Source organism: Piliocolobus tephrosceles, chromosome 13 (assembly GCF_002776525.5).
Source record: "Piliocolobus tephrosceles isolate RC106 chromosome 13, ASM277652v3, whole genome shotgun sequence".
In the NCBI taxonomy this organism is placed as follows: domain Eukaryota; kingdom Metazoa; phylum Chordata; class Mammalia; order Primates; family Cercopithecidae; genus Piliocolobus; species Piliocolobus tephrosceles.
Genome location: NC_045446.1, coordinates 92,810,286 through 92,827,415, shown reverse-complemented (window position 1 = coordinate 92,827,415; position 17,130 = coordinate 92,810,286). Strand labels below are relative to the sequence as shown.

Here is a 17,130-nt window from a genome sequence, read left to right as displayed (position 1 = left end):
TTCCTTCCTTCCTTCCTTCCTTCCTTCCTTCCTTCCTTCCTTCCTTCCTTTTTGAGACTAAGTCTTGCTCTGTTATCCAGGCTTGAGTGTGGTGGCATGACCTTGGCTCACTGCAACCTCTGCCTCCTGTATTCAAGCAATTCTCGTGTCTCGTGTCTCAGTCTCCCAAGTAGCTGGGATTACAGGCATGTGCCACTACACTCAGCTAATCTTTATATTTTTAGTAGAGACGGGGTTTTGCCACATTGGTCAGGCTCCTGGCCTCCAGCAATCCACCTGCTTCAGCCTCCCAAAATGCTGGGATTACAGTTGTGAGCCACCGCACCCGATTGACACCTTCTCTTTCTAATCTTTTTCCTCTATTCTCTTTCTTATCACTTTCTCTTAATTTACATGTAGCTCCATCTTCCATGGCCAAAGAAGATACCAGCATTAGTGCAGGAAAAGATTGGTTGAGAGAGAAAGCCCTCCTATCTCCAGAGTTAGCTGATCCACTCAAGAGGTTGACCAGGAAGCTGACAGGCCCATAGTTTATAAAGTGAAACTTTCTGAAGGGCAAGTGAAGCTGGAATATTTAAAACATATGTAAAGATTCAGGCAGCGTTGACATCAACAACCTTTAGGAGTCCAGATTCAAGTCTATATTTGGGAACAGGAATATCTCATCAGTACCCTGCATTCGAAATGTTTAAAATGGAAACTTTCCTCCATCTCTACATACACACAGTTACACATACTCATGCATACGCACAGACACGCACATACCTGTATATATCATCTTTGCCTTTTGACTTATTTCTGACAATGACATTTACAACATCCTAGAAATCACTGCCAGCTTCTACCAGGTACTGCATTTCATTCCCTACCCTCCATAAGAAGTATATGGTTCAGTCAGGATTAATTGCTTACTGCAGCTCAGATATGCTGGTCCTTTATATCCCCTTACGCTTCTCTTATGCAATTTGTTTTTTTTTTTTTTTTTTTCTTTTTTTTGCCAGGAGATCCTTCCCTGCCTCTCTCCTTCTTGAAATTCTGCTCATTGTTTAAAGTTCATTCAAAATATCATTTCATCTACAAAGTCTTCTTTGATTTCCCCATTCAGGGGTTATTGCCCAGTTTCCTGTACCCCCATGGCATTTCATGATTACTCTCTCATACTTCACTTCTGTTGTCTGGTGTTGCAGTTATGTGTATACACATGTCTTAGCTTTATTGGTATTTCAGTGGTTATGTTTTACTTGTTGGAACATGGCTTCAGGATATTCAAAAGCTCTCATCAGTAACAGTAGTGGCACCTTATGGGAGCCTGTTTTCCTAGGTTAATTTTAGGATATGTTTGCTTGGTTAGGGTGTGGCTGCCGGCAGGGGAGAAGGAGTTTGAAATATGCAGTTATGGAAGGGGAAAATTATGCTTCCCTTCCCACCTTTAGTATTACCATATGCCCCTACTACTTTTTACTACAGAAATTAAACCTTAAATATTTTTGTAGCCATTATTGTATTTAGCAAGTTGTCTTACACATAGTGGGAAATCAATAGCTAATTGTTCGATGCACAGACATGCATTTATTTCATGCTTAAGAACACGTTCCTAATGACATACTTTTATAACAGATATATCATTTGTGAAATGGAAATGAGCTTGTAACTCTCTTTAAAAAGATGGCCTTCGGGAAAGTCAACAAATACTCATCAAGCAGCCACTGTACACTCAGTATTCTCATTCGTAATGTTAAAAAGCTACCAGATGTTTTAAATGACTTAAAATTTTTAAATTCCTATCAATTTTGAAAGATGCTATTGTATCTATTGTATTATTTCTAAGGTACTTTCTAAGGAATATAACCGACTTAAGAGTTTTTTTTCTTTAAATAGATATGATGATACTAACCATATTATGGATAAAGACTATCCAAGACTAATAGAAGAAGACTTCCCAGGAATTGGTGATAAAGTAGATGCTGTCTACGAGAAAAATGGTAAGTAGTTACATTGCATTGACTTTAAAGAGAAGCTTCTGTAGCCCCTGAAAACTTTCTATACAAATCATTTTTAGATAGGACCTAGATGTGTTAATAAATGTATGGCAGTTAAGGAATTAATCGTTCCTGTGTGACTACCTACAAAGACAGCAAACCAAAAAAACAACATGCCGAGAATGAATAAGAATTTTACTTAATGATTGCTAATTCTATAAATACGAGATGCTAAATCTTCACCACTACCTTAAGCTACGCTTAAAGATGCAAAAATGCAAAGCATGTTGCCAGAATTCAAACTGGGTGTGGAGTGGGAAGTAATTTATATGTAAAGACTCATAACTACCATAACTATGTAGTGACTTTTTACTTTAATTATGTTCTCAGCCTTTTATTTTTATTTTTATTTTTTGACAGAGTCTCACTCTGTCACCCAGGCTGGAGGTCAGTGGCACAATCTCAGCTCGCTGCAACCTCCACCTCACAGATTCAAGAGATTCTCCTGCCTCAGCCTCTGGAGTAGCTGGGATTACAGGTGCCTGACACCATGCCTGGCTGATTTTTGCATTTTTAGTAGAGATGGGATTTCGCCATGTTGGCCAGGCTGGTCTTGAACTCCTGGCCTCAAGCGATTCACCCGCCTCGGCCTCCCAGAGTGCTCAGATTACAGGCCTGACCCCACCGACCTCCTTTAACTATGAAAAGAGATATTACTGATAACTTATAACAAATATCAATCTAGGTGCGGCGGCTCATGCCTGTAATATGAGCACTTTGGGAAGCTGAGATGGGCGGATCACTCGAGGTCAGGAGTTTAAGACCAGCCTGACCAACATGGCAAAACGCCATCTCTACTAAAAAAAAAAAAAAAAAAAAAAAAAAAAATAGCTGGGTGTGGTGGCATGCACCTGTAATCCCAGCTAGTCAGGAGGCTGAGGCAGGAGAATCACTTGAACTTAGTAATCAGAGGTTGCAGTGAGCCAAGATCACTGCCAGTGCACTCTAGCCTGGACTACAGAGTGAGACTCTGTCTCATATACACACACAAAAATCAGTAATCGGCCGGGCACGGTGGCTCACGCCTGTAATCCCAGCACTGTGGGAGGCTGAGGCGGGTGGATCACGAGGTCGGGAGATGGAGACCATCCTGGCTTAACATGGTGAAACCTCGTCTCTACTAAATAAAAAAATACAAAAAATTAGCTGGGCGTGGGTGGCAGGCACCTGTAGTCCCAGTTACTCGGGAGGCTGAGGCAGGAGAATGGCATGAACCCAGGAGGCGGAGCTTGCAGTGAGCCGAGATCGCACCACTGCACTCCAGCCTGGGCGACAGAGCGAGACTCCGTCTGGGGGGGAGGGGGGAACTCGATAATCCAAGTAGCAAAACTGTCTAGGAAGATTCACACCTTGAAAGAACAACTAAAAAATAAAAATAAAAAGATAAAAAATTTTAAAAGGAACAACTATGAGCAATACATTAAAGCACTAATAGAGTTTAAAAAGAAAAAGGTTGAGATTCCTACAAACGGGAACCGTTAATATTAACTGGATTAAAACCTTATTATTTTCAAACTCTGAAATTGTCTTCATGCTTTTTCTTGTAGGTTATATCTATTTTTTCAACGGGCCCACACAGTTTGAATACAGCATCTGGAGTAACCGTATTGTTCGCGTCATGCCAGCAAATTCCATATTGTGGTGCTAAGTGTCTTTTTAAAAATTGTTATTTAAATCCTGAAGAGCATTTGGGGTAATACTTCCAGAAGTGTAGAGTGGGGGAAGGAGAGCTATCAGGAGAAAGCTTGGTTCTGTGAACAAGCTTCAGTAAGTTATCTTTGAATACGTAGTATCTATATGACTATGGGTGGCTGGAACCACATTGAAGAATGTTAGAGTAATGAAATGGAGAATCTCTAAGGAGCACCTGATTCTTGTTGCTGTACAAAAGCAATGGCTGATGATATTTCCCACACCACAAATGGGACACATGGTCTGTCAATGAGAGCATAATTAAAAAATATATTTATAAGGAAATTTTTACAAGAGCATAAGGTAAATCACATTCATATAATGAATAAATCATTCTTACTAAAAAGCATAAAATAGTATGAAAATGGAATTTTTGGAGAGCCATACATAAAATAAATAAACCCAAGGAAAATGTCTGTAATAAATAGACTGTAACTTCCAAATAAATAATTTTCATTTTGCACTGAGGATATTCAGATGTACGTGCCCTTCTTCACACAGACACTAACAAAATATCAAAGTCACTAAAGACAGGAGACAAAAGAGCAGTGGTGAGAATAGTAGATGTGGCCTTTGAATTCTGTTTAATTTTCACTTTTGGCAATGACTCAAAGTCTGCTCTCATATAAGGCAAATATTCCTTTACATATTATAGAGGATAAAGAAGGATGACATCTTTTTATTAAAATATTTCAGGTTTTTCAGAAGTCACACATTACAAAGTTAAAATTGTTATCAAACTAGTCTAAGGCCATGGCATCCCTTTTACATAAATTGCTTGATTATTTAAGACTAAAAGTTGCATTTTAACCCTATTTTACCTAGCTAATTATTTTAATTGTTCAGTTTGCCTTGGATATATAGGCTATTTTCTAAAGACTTGTATAGCATGAAATAAAATATATCTTGCAAAGTGGAAGTATATATATATTAAAAGAGAGACATCCAAATTAAAAAAAAAAAAAAAACGCAGTCTACTAGATTGTGATCCCTTGAGATATGGAACGATGCCTTTTTTCTCTGCATTTAAAAAAGTCCCCCAGCACTTCCCACAGTGCCTATTGATACTTGGGTAGGGTGCTTGGCACTTATTGAATATGTATGATTGGCTATCAAGGGAAGAACTATTGCTCACAGACACTGTTCATAAAAACTCAGGCAAAGAAAATGAAATGCATATTTGCAAAATGTATTAGGAAGTGTTTATGTTGTTTGTAATAAAAATATATTTTCAATAGACAATTGCTATATGGTACATTTTGTCTTTAGGTATAATTTCAATTTTCCTTACCCAAAGAGGGTTCATTGACAATATTTTTATTTTTGGAGACAGAGACTCGCTCAATTGCCCAGGCTTGAATGCAGAGGTGTGATCCCAGCTCACTGCAAACTCCACCTCCCGAGTTCAGGCGATTCTCCTGCCTTAGCCTCCCGAGTAGCTGGGATTACAGGTGCGTGCCACCATGCCTGGCTAGCTTTTGTATTTTTAATAGAGACAGGATTTCATCATATTGGCCAGCTGGTCTTGAATTCCTGATCCCAGGTGATCTGCCTGCCTTGGCCTCCCAAAGTCCTGGGATTACAGGTGTGGGCCACTGTGCTGGACCCTTCTTCCTCTTTTTTTTTTTTTTTTCTTTCTAAAAAAAGATGTTTAGGCTGATGCAGTGGCTCATGCTTATAATCCCAGCACTTTGGGAGACCGAGGCTGGAGGATCGTTTGAGCCCAGGATTTCGAGATCAGCCTGGGCAACATAGTAAAACCTAGTATCTACAAAAAAAAAAAAAAAAAAAAAAAATTAGCTGGGGGTGGTGGTATGTGCCTGTAGTTTCAGCTACTAGGGAAGCTAAGGTGGGAAAACTGCATGAGGCAGGGAGAGGTCAACACTGCAGTGAAATGTGATCACACCACTGCACTCCAGCCTGGGTGACAGAGCAAGACCCAGTCTCAGAAGAAGAAGGAGAAGGAGAAGGAACCAGGTCCCAGCTACTCAGGAGGCTGAGGCAAGAGGATCACCTGAGCCCAGGGGGTTTAGGCTGCAGTGAGCTATGCTTACACCAGTGCACTCCAGCCTGGGTGATAGAGTGAGACCCTGTCTCAAAAAATAAACAAACAAAAATAAAAAGGATGTTTAACTTGATTTCAGAAACATTTTCCCTATGTTTTGCCATTTTCTTTCATGATATTTCTCTCTCACGGATAGAGAGAAAGACAGACAGATATACATAAAGATATATAGATATAAAGATATACATAAAGGTATATAGAAAAATATATATAGTCAAGATTGTTTCTTGACTTCCATCTTTACTCCAGTCTCAATTCAAAATTCCAAATCTAATTGGTGTTACCTTGATTAGTGTCCCTCCATGGTAACCAAAGCATCGAATTCAAATTATAGCAAATGTCTATTTGGAGTTTACCACCGGGGATACAGGTAGTACTAAAGAGAGCTGATTATGAACTGAGCAGATGGTCCTAATAGAATCTTCTATGAAATAGGTTACAGGTAAAATACAGATAGCCAGTTTGTATAGATATTCATGAATGGGGTTGAGAAAACCAAATGAATGCTTTATGAGAAGTAATATTATATTCACAAATTAAAGTGAGAGTGCATTTACCTAGAGCTAATGTACTAGGCAAATGCACCGTCTTCAAATTGAATTGCAGCTAGTAACGGCCTCTTCATCAGATAATGAGGGTAAAAGGCTTGAAAAACTCCTCAAAGTGAACCAGCAGCATACTTGTATTTGGAATAGGAGAAACTGACAAGACCTTATATTGGTGTAACAAATTTTGCTCTTGGAATGATCCTGGGAGAACTTTTGTATTAAACCAAAAATATTGTCCTGGATTTCCACATCCTCATGTCAAAGCATATATAGCAGAAAGATAGCCACCATAAAAGCTACCAAGTTTAACTCACTTCCCATTTAGAAAAAAAAAAAAAAAAAAAAGTGCAGCTCTCTGCACGCACAGTTTTCTCAGGGCCAACCGGAGTGGATTAAGCCTTGGTCACAGAAAATACCTTGATTTACGGATTCATCACGAGGCTGTGGAGATTTACAATACTTCCACTAGGTGGCACCAGCAACACCCTTTTAGAAAACGTTGAACATGTCAGAGAATTCAGTTAAGTCACAAAACCAGTGCTTTGTTCTTTAACATAAGGTTGAAGAAATTAGCCACATCGCTGATTGTTTAACTCCTGACTTTACATTACTGACTTTCAAGTAAGATTTAATAGTATGGAATTCAAGAACAGCTTGCTCCAGGTTTCTTAGTTTTTGTATATGAGTTCCCCTCACTGATCTCTCAGAGGTGAGCCGGGATTCTGTCATCCTGATTTGGTGGCTTGATGAAACCACCAAGACCTGAAGTATGCTCCCCTTAGAGCAAGGGCTTGTGAGTCATCACAGGCGCCTGGGTGACAGACTCCAATGTGAACTACAAGATGCACAACGTACACAACCAATAGAATCAGCACTCCAAAAAGAAAGCAAACCAGCAGTATTCTGGCACCAAGAGGGAGGAAAATCCAAAAATACCCGGCATGATAAATTTTGTTCTCTAAATCAAAAAGTGGGCCAGGTGCAGTGGCTTACGCCTGTAATCCCAGCACTTCTGGAGGCCGAGACGGGTGGATCACCTGAGGTCAGGAGTTGGAAACCAGCCTGACCAACATGGTGAAACCCCGTCTCCACTAAAAATATAAAAATTAGTCAGGCATGGTGGCAGGTGCCTGTAATCCCAGCTACTTGGGAGGCTGAGGCAGGAGAATCACTTGAACCCAGGAGGTGAAGATTACCAACCAAAAAAGTGAACAATTGCTTATTACCTGAGGGCAATGGCGAGTTTAGAGGAAGAAAAGCTTTACAGTTTCCAAAGTTTCTTTCTTACATGGTTTAGTTTTTCTAATTTTTTGGACTTTTATAACTGCCTGGTATATTGAAGTATGCGAAATGCTGATTTAAGATTCCTTGATTTTGTTCTACCTCACTGCTCACAAGACACTCAAATTGAACTGCAGCTAATAATGATCTCTGGAAAATAAGAAAATGTGCTGAGTTTATAGCAACAGCGTGGCCATTTTTGTAAGAATTTATCATGATGTCTTAATTGACCTGAATTGCCAAAACTGCCAGAGGTGTGTGAACCAAAGCAACTCCATCTTAAATAGGAGCTGGGTAAAACAAGGCTGAAATGTACTGGGCTGCATTCCTAGACCGTTAAGGCCTTCTAAGCCGCAGGATGAGACAGGAGGTCGGCACAAAATACAGGTCATAAAGACCTTGCTGATAAAACAGGTTGCAGTAAAGGAGCTGGCTAAAACATACCAAAACCAAAATGATGATGAGAGTGACTTTTGGTCATCCTCACTGCTACGCTCTCACCAGCGCCATGACAGTTTATAAATGCCATGGCAACATCAGGAAGTTACCCTATGTGGTCTAAAAAGGGGAGGCATGAATAATCCACCGCTTGTTTAGCATATCGTCAAGAAATAACCATATAAATGGGCAACCAGAAGCCCTCGGGGCTGCTCTATGGAGTAGTCATTCTTTCATTCCTTTACTTTCTTAATAAACTTGCTTTTACTTTGCATTGCAGACTCACCCTGAATTCTTTCTTGTATGAGATCCAAGAATCTTCTCTTGGGGTCTGGATCAGGACCCCCTTCCTGTAACAAAACTATACCCTAAAATTAGATTCTGTGAGAAGGAAAATTTCTCTTTCATACATGAGCCTGAACAGGTAAAATTCTATTGCATAAATGTTATCTCAGTTGTACACACATGGAGAAACGCACACAAGTATATGCAAAATTCATTGTAACCCACTCTAGAATTACTCATTCAATAACGTCATCACACATCAACTGGGCAAGGAACAATTGTAAGTACGTGATATCCAGAGAATTCTGTCTCTTAAATTTTGGTTGCAATGAAACTGGACTTACCATCTGAATCCATCTGTTATGTCTTACAGTTTTTTATAAGTGAAGATATTGAGGCTTTTTTTTTTCATAATTTATGCTGGATTAAAGGGCATTGCCCAAGCATCCTTATCTGTGTTCCATCTTTTGCACTTATCTATGTCCCATCTTTTGCACCAAAAATATGTAAAATTAGCAACTAAAAAGGTTTATTTATTTATTTTTTGTTTGTTTTTAAATGGTTACATACACCAGTAGCCTTCCTTTTCTGGACAATCTTCTCTTTCCTTTATTAGACTGGGCACTAAAAGCCTGTACAGGTCACAAGCAAAACCATTCATGTGGCCCTTCCAATTCTATCTAAAAAGGAGTGTTGTGTTCTGGAGTTAAGAGCATTTGCCTTTCTGGGTTGTATCCTTTGGCCAGCTCGTGCCTCGGCTTAGTGAGTGCCCAGCGCCTTGTGGCTTTGCTTCCAAAACAACGCAGGGAAAAAGAAGCCTGAGCTGTGTTTCTGAGCACATGGGGTACAGTGTGTACGCTAGTGCTGGCTCCGTTTTTGGCCAACTCTAGTTTGGATTATTTTGAGCTGAGCAGAGGGCTGGGACACAGCATCAACTGTGCCTCCAGCCATATCCTTTTCCAAACCCACTTGCAAGGCTTTATCCCTTAATAAATAAGATATCTCCTAAATACTTGCATTCCTAGTTTCATAGGAAACATCTAACTTGTTTTATGGTTTGAATAACAGTGAGATAAGATAAAGGTTAAGGAAGCAGAATCTCAAGGAAGCGAAACAGTGGGCAATATTGTGCAGTCGTGGTAATGGAAGCCAGACACTTGGCAACAAAAATTACCCAGGCATTATGTGGGATTAACTGGAATATGAATTAAGGGCTCAGAGCTATTTCATGAGAATTTCACTCTACACTCTGTATATGTAATATGCTTCTACTTGGTATTTACTTTTAAAACATTTCCTGAAATCTTTCAATGGGGCAGCTTTGGGGACTAGAGAATTATGGAAATACTGTGTGTCCTGTGTTTACATAAGATACTAAAATTTACAGAAACTTATTAGATTATCTGATTTCAATTCCTTCAGTTTACAAATAAAAATCTGGGGCCAAGAGAGAGGAAATGATCTTTTCAAGAGCATACAGTAATGCTGAAGACTAGGCCATAAACATCATCCACTTTTCTCCTTCTAGTTTGTTAACTCCTCTACTCTCCTCTAATCTAGGCCGAGGCATAGATTGTCTATCAGGGGGCATGAAATATAATTCTACTGTAATGATACCACTAGCCTGATGGCATCCATGTCCCAAAGTCAAGGGAAGCTGAGCTGACGTCTCTATATTATCCTGGATGCTCAGCCTTGGCTGACCATGTTCTCCCCACTGCTGAGGCTGCTTGACCATGACTGACCTTAGTCAAAAGAGATTGAGGGAGTTGAAACTCAATTGTCTGGGGTTCAATGAAAAATCTTTGCTAGAACAACTTTGACTTTGTATCTACTTTTGAAAACTGGGGTTCTGTGTTTTCCCCAAGATTGAGTCCCCACTTTTGCTACAGCGTAGCATACTGGATCTCTCCATTATCCTCTATGCCAGAGTCTCTGCTTTCTATTTTTATTTTATTTTTAATTCTTATTTTAGATTCAAGGGTACGTGTGCAGGTTTGTTGTATAGGTAAACTTGTCCCCCGGGGGTTTGTTACAGATTATTTAGTCACCTGGGTACTAAGCTTAGTACCCAATAGTTACTTTTTCTGCTCCTCTCCCTCTTCCCACCCTCTTCCCTCAAGTAGGCCCCAGTGTCTGTTGTTCCCTTTTTTGTGTCCATGTGTTCTTATCATTTAGCTCCCACTTATAAGTGAGAACATGTGGTATTTGTTTTTGGTTCCTGCGTTCATTCATTTGCTAAGGATAAAGGCCTCCAGCTCCATCTATATTCCTGCAAAGGACATGATTTTGTTCTTTTTATGGCTGCATAGTATTCCATGGTGTATGTACCACATTTTCCTTATCCAGTCTACCACTGCTGGGCATCTCGGTTGATTTCATGTCTTTGCAATAGTGACTGGTGCTGCAATGAACATAGTGTGTGCCTTTGTCTTTGTGGTAGAATGATTTATATTCATTTAGGTATATACCCAGTAATGAGATTTCGGGGTCAAACGGTAGTTCTGGTTTTAATTCTTTGAGAATTGCCATACTGCTTTCCACAGTGGTTGAATGAATTTGCACACCCCCCAATAGTGTATAAGTGTTTCCCTTTCCCCACAACCTTGCCAGCATCTGTTATTTTCTGACATTTTGCTGATAGCCATTCTTACTGATGTGAGATGGTATCTCATTGTGGTTTGATTTGCATTTCTCTAATGATTAGTGATATTGAGCTATTTTCACATACTTCTTGCCTGCACACATGTCTTCTTTTCAAAAGTGTTCATGTTCTTTGCTCACCTTTTGATGGGGTTGTTTGGTTTTTGCTTGTAAATTTGTTTATGTTCCTTACAGACACAGGATATTAGAGTCTCTGCTTTTTAAATACTCTTTGTCCAGCGGATACTTTTTTTGCAGACAGGAATCTTGCTATGTTGCCCAGGCTAGAGTGTCATGGCTATTCACAGACCCAATCCTACACTACAGCCTCGAACTCCTGGGCTCAGGAGAACCTCCTGCCCTCAGTCTCTTAAGTAGCTGAGACTATAGGCACCTGCTATTGTGCCTAGCTTCTTTCTTTTTGGTTGACTTGAGGGGCTTAAGTTCTGGTTCCTGCCAGAGGTTGGGTCCCACTATTTATTGGTGAGAGGCTGGTCTCTGCCTTTAGTAAAGACATAAATATTGAGACAAATACATACAACAATCTTACATTTTACTCTATTTCAGACATCTTATATTTTTCCTCTCCCTTTTGCCTTTAGCCATAAGATTGACTTGTTTCTTCAGAAAGAAAATAGCTGTCAGCCAGGCGTGGTGGTTCACGCCTATAACCCCAGACCTTTGAAAGGCTGAGGCAGGTGGATTGCCTGCAGTAGTTTGAGACCAGCCTGGCCAACATGGGTTTAGTAGAAACCCTGTCTCTACTAAATATACGAAAAATAAGCTGGGAATGGTGGTGGGCGCCTGTAATCCCAGCTGCTCAGGAGGCTGAGGCTGGAGAATCACTTGAACCGGGGAGGCAGAGGTTGCAGTGAGCTGAGATCGTGTCATTGTACTCCAGCGTGGCTGACAAGAGCGAGACTCCATCCCCTTCTCCCTCCTGCCAAAAAATAGCTTTCAACTGCAGAGGCCTGCACCCCCACTCACACGACTGCACACCCTATAGCCTTGCTTGAGGCATTGTCAGCATAAACACCAGTCCCAACCTTTATTCTTCCAGCTTCCTCACTGTCATCTCCTGCAACAATACATGTTCTTTGACCTCCTCAAGACCACTTTTACCAGAGCGCAGGACTGTCCCTGACACTTATGAGGCCCCTCCTCTGGGTTCGTTCTTCTCTTCCGATCCCTGGCTTTGCTCTGCATTGCAAGGGACCTTAGGTGCAAGGGTATGGACATACCACCTATAGGTCCTTCCACATCTGCTGACCCAGTAGCCCATTGGCCACCACTAGGAGTGTGCACACCATTGAGGGGATTCACCCTTGGGAGAATGAGCCTGTGGAAGATGCCCTCTAAGGCCTTGGAAGCAGGAAATTCGGGGGACCTGTGGTCTAGAGCAGCCCTGTCTAAGAGAAATATAGCACAAGTCACATGCAGAATTCCACATTTTCTAGTGACCACATTAAAAGCAGTAAAAAGAAATAGGTAAAATGAACTTAAATGATATAGTTTATCTTTTGTTTTTTATTGAGACAGAGTCTCATTCTGTCACTCAGGCTGGAGTACAGTGGTGCGATCTCGGCTCACGGCAACTTCCACCTCCTGGGTTCAAGCGATTCTCCTGCCTCAGCCTCCCGAGCAGCTGGGATTACAGGTGTGCACCACTACAACCAGCTAATTTTTGTATTTTTAGTAGAGACAGGGTTTCATCATGTTGGCCAAGCTGGTCTCGAACTCCTGACCTCAGGTGATCCACCTACCTTGGCCTCCCAAAGTGCTGGGATTACAGGAGTGAGCCACCGTGCCCGGCCAATGAAGATTTTTTAAAAAGATAGTTTTACATCCTGTTTCTCATATAAAGTCTTCAAAATCTGGTGTGTGTTTCATACTTAACAGCACATCTCAATTCTGACCAGCCACATTTCCAGTGCTCAGTTGCTACCTGTAGCTACAGAAGGGGACAGTGCGGGAAATGGGTGGGTACAGGCACCCGAAGGCATATCCTTGTACCTGCAGAGAACTGCAGCCTGGGGAGAGCAAAGCGGGGAGCAAACAGGCCCTGATACAGGGTGGCGCTCTCACCTTTTCTAAATCTATTAGCCTTCTTTTGTCTCACTGTATTCTGAATCTACCCCAGACCTCTAGACTACACTCCTGCTCCTTTGCCCTTTTCACCACTCCAACCTACCAACACTTGTATTTGCTTTCAAGATGAGGAACGTGGAGCAGTTGCTGGAGGAAAACACAAAGTTGTCGGAATATGAATTCTCCACCTTCAGGAGTATTGGATTTTATTTTTTTATTCTTTATTCTTTATTTTTATTTTTTGGATGTGAGGATGGAGTCTCGCTCTGTCACCCAGGCTGGAGTGTAGCGGCGTGATCTTGACTCACTGCAACCTCCGCCTTCCGGGTTCAAGCATTCTCCTGCCTCAGCCTCCAGAGTAGCTGGGACTACAGGTGCATGCCACTGTGACCAGCTAATTCTTGTCTTTTTAGTAGAAATAGGGTTTCACCATTTTGGTCAGGCTTGTCTCAAACTCCTGAGCTCAAGTGCTCCACCCGCCTCAGTCTCCCAAAGTGCTGGGATTACAGGTGTGAGCCACCACGCCCAGTCAGGAGTATTGGTTTGATGATGGGGATGCTGCTCGGTGGCTGCAGTGAAGAAATTGGAGCCAATGTGATAATATAGACAAGAAATTATCTATAAAACATTGTATAAATCAGCCTCAAGGCAGTTCTTTACCTGCTCCCAGAAGAATGGTGTGAAACACCGAAGAAATTACATAGCCCTCCTGAGTCTCAGTTTCTAAAATATGGTTGATAATAGTAACAAACATTTATATTTTCTATGTGCCAGGTATGTTTACGTGCTTCACATGTATTAATTAACTTATTGTCACAAAAGTTCTATTTTTGTTCTTATTTTATGAGTGAGGAAGAAAGCACAGAGAGGTGAAGTGACGTGTCCTAGGTCACACAACCAGTATGTGGAAGAACTGAAATGTGAACCCAGCCATTCTATCTCTAGAACTATGCACTAAACTGAAAGAATGGATCTACAGCACTTAGCAGACTCCTTGGCACATAGCAAGTACTCAGTAAGTCATAGCTGCTACTTCCTCAGTCCTGAAGATGGCGGTAAGGGTGGGTTATGGGTGGTGGAGGTGTGGGTGAGAGGTCTAACAAAATCACACACAAACCACACCCTCAACACCAGTATCTGAAGTCATTCTTTCAGGTTTGCAGCTGTGGTCCTCAGGTACTTCCTCTGTCTGTACAACCTCAGGGCCACTTCTCAGTTTAGTCAAATAAGTGTTTGTATATCTACTGTGTATTTTTGAGGACATAAAGTTCTGTTTTAAAATTCAAAAAAAAATCTATCTAGAATTAAAACTAAAAACATGAATCATGGTTTTTTTTTGCAACTAATAAGTCTTGCCTGCCTTCATTTGGTTCTGGACAAACAGTGGGTCTTTCCTTGATGGGTGGTGGAATCAGAAGACCCTTCTGCCTTTTGTGAAGACCATTCGACCATTTAGCCAACTACTGAACTATCCACAATAATGGTGATTATTGGCATGGGAATGTGGTGGCTTAGGAAATAGGAACAAATGCCCAAGAAAAGATGCATTATTATTGGTCCACAGAATAAAGTTAAGCTTTGTTTGAGGAAACAGTGTTTCTTTTACTAGATATCTTAGTTAGGCTAGTTTTAAAATTTGTCTATATTTCCTGAGCACATACAAAGCCAAGGGAGAATGGCCCAGTGGTTTCTAAAATACAAAGGATATTAGCCAGTCATCAGGAATTTCTCTCAGGGAAAGGTGAAGACCAGATGGGATGATGGAAGCACTGTACTTGGGATATAAAACATCTGAGACTAAAATCTTGCTGGATGCTCAAGTGGGCACGGACAAAAAGTGTTGACATCCAACACTTCCCTGAACCTATTTATTCCGATACTTACATAACTTGACCATGCCATATGACCCAGTCAGCTGAAGTACAAGGTAGTCATTTTTTCCAAACATATGCCTGACTTTATTTCTACATCAGTAATTGAATCAACTCTGAGGATTCATAGAGTTGCTGAAAACACCAAATCCTCTTGAGCCTTAATCCATTGTTTTAAAACCACATGGAGTGGATGTAGTCATTCCACAGACAGCACATCGACATGGCCACACGCTTAGATCACCGGAACGTGTCTCACGCTACCTGGAGGATGTGTTAATCTCTCTCTGCCAACTCCAGTAGTAACTGACAGTTGATGCTATCAACTCCCAATTCCTCCTCCTTGGGAAAAGGAAGAAGATAGTTTAAGGTGTTCCCTTCAGTTGTATAATCATTGATGATTGTTTACTTAGTGAAGAAGGATTAAGACTTCGGACCTGGGGGTAAAAACACACCCTGTAGAAGCATAGTTTTATACCAGCTGAATGCATGTTACTGAACATGAAATCACAATCATCAGAATTGAGTCAGTTTGAGAAGACTCTCTGTATATCCCCTTGAGGCTAATTCCCATAGTTGAGCTCTCAGGAGGTGGGCAAGCTACCATTAACAAGACCGTCATCCAAATTTCTTAAAATAACATTTAACTCTGAGTTTTTGTTCATTGCTTCCTAATTCACTAGGGATGGTAATACTGTGTATATAGCAAATCAATTCTGATTACTGAAGTTGTTGGTATATTTTTCAGGGAGGAACTAAAATTAGGTTTAGGTTTAAAATGGAGCCAAGCCACTCATGTGAGAAGTTTAAGTAAAAAGTACCAGCATAGCATACAAAAGACACTCAAAAAGAAAAAAAAATTAAAAGTAGCAGAACATATTCAGTTCATTAAATAAATTGACTGGCAGGTTAGAGTTGCAAGATATCAGATTATTTGGTTTGTATAATTCTACAATCTAGGGGTAAACCACATTCCCATGGCAAAGTAGGTACATTCTCATGGTTGCTGACCACTGGAAACATACTTGGTGACCAACAGTAGAGTAGTTTGGGGAGTAACAGGTCCCTGAAATTAATTGGGTCTCCCTTCTTACCCTCAATGAAAGTGCAAAAACTTCCAGTATTCCAGTGACTCCCCATGTAGCTCCTCTCTGAGGTAGTATAGTCTGCTGTAATCCCTAGACAAACACTCCGTTAAGAAAAGTAAAGACAGACTCATTTTATCTGTGTGGCACTGAGTAGTTTCATCATTTACCTGTGACAAAGCATAGTGACTTCAGCATGCCCTCTCAGGCTGGCAGTCCCCATTGTGATGGTTCCTGTACCCAAGCTATGGTGATGAGGTGACTGTGATGATCACCCGCAGGCCAGAGCTGGCTGTAGAACCTTGAATGAATCCAGTAGGTTTTCTGCTTTGGTGAGAGTCATGTTGGCTACAAAGCTTCCCAGGTTCACGGCTTTATTCTGACTCAGAAACACTCCTGTGTATGAAATGCTGGTCACTGGCTCAGAGGAGGGTTTAGACAACAGGAGCTGATTACAGTGTGCAAGAAGAAAGGGAAGAGAAATGGGAGGAAATAAGGGGCCTTGGACTGGAGTAAGAGAAAGAAAAGACTGCATACTCTGCAGCTATTCACCTGGCTACAAACTGCTGTGTCCAAAGGGCACTTGGAAGATGTGCCTCCCACCCCAAATGGGCACACATTAAACAGTGCCGAAGTGGAATGTGCTGTCTGGAGTGTGTGTGTATGTGTGTGCTCATCAGGGGAGCTATTACATCCACCTAGTCCTATATTCCTGCAGCACGGACCACAATAAGAGCACATGAGTCCTAGAGTACAGTGACTGGAAGATCGACAGCCTAAGACTAGAGGTGGTCCCACAGCCTCTGCAGACCCAAAGATACACATTTAAATTCCCTCTTTGGAGATACCCAGAATTTCTTGTGGTGTTTTGGCCACAGCAGCACAGCAGCCAAATGTGATAATGCAGCACAGTAATGCCAAAAAAATAAAATATCAAAGTTTGAATTTGAGCTCTAGCACTTTCAAGCACCTCTGTGTTTTGCATTCTTGTGCATTAAAATGAAGATAGAAATACTTGCCTTGCCTACTTCACAGGGTTGCTCTAAGGATCATATAAAATAGCATCTTTGAAATATATAAATGATAAAGTGTATA

At 41.0% G+C, this 17,130-nt stretch overlaps 1 protein-coding gene across 2 annotated transcripts in view; it reads left to right on the top strand.

Moving 5' to 3' along the window:
• The window catches only part of MMP13 (matrix metallopeptidase 13), a 13,148-nt gene extending 8,178 nt beyond the window's left edge, over positions 1–4,970 (top strand). Inside the window, exons 9-11 of one of the 2 annotated variants that reach the window (XM_023208131.2) lie at positions 1,879–1,982; positions 2,400–2,517; positions 3,587–3,623. In XM_023208131.2, coding sequence (XP_023063899.1) covers positions 1,879–1,982; positions 2,400–2,517; positions 3,587–3,623 — 259 coding nt within the window. Of the gene's footprint in view, positions 1–1,878; positions 1,983–2,399; positions 2,518–3,586 lie in introns of both variants that reach the window. The other variant, XM_023208132.3, reaches the window with a different exon arrangement.
• The last annotated feature ends 12,160 nt before the right edge of the window (positions 4,971–17,130 follow it).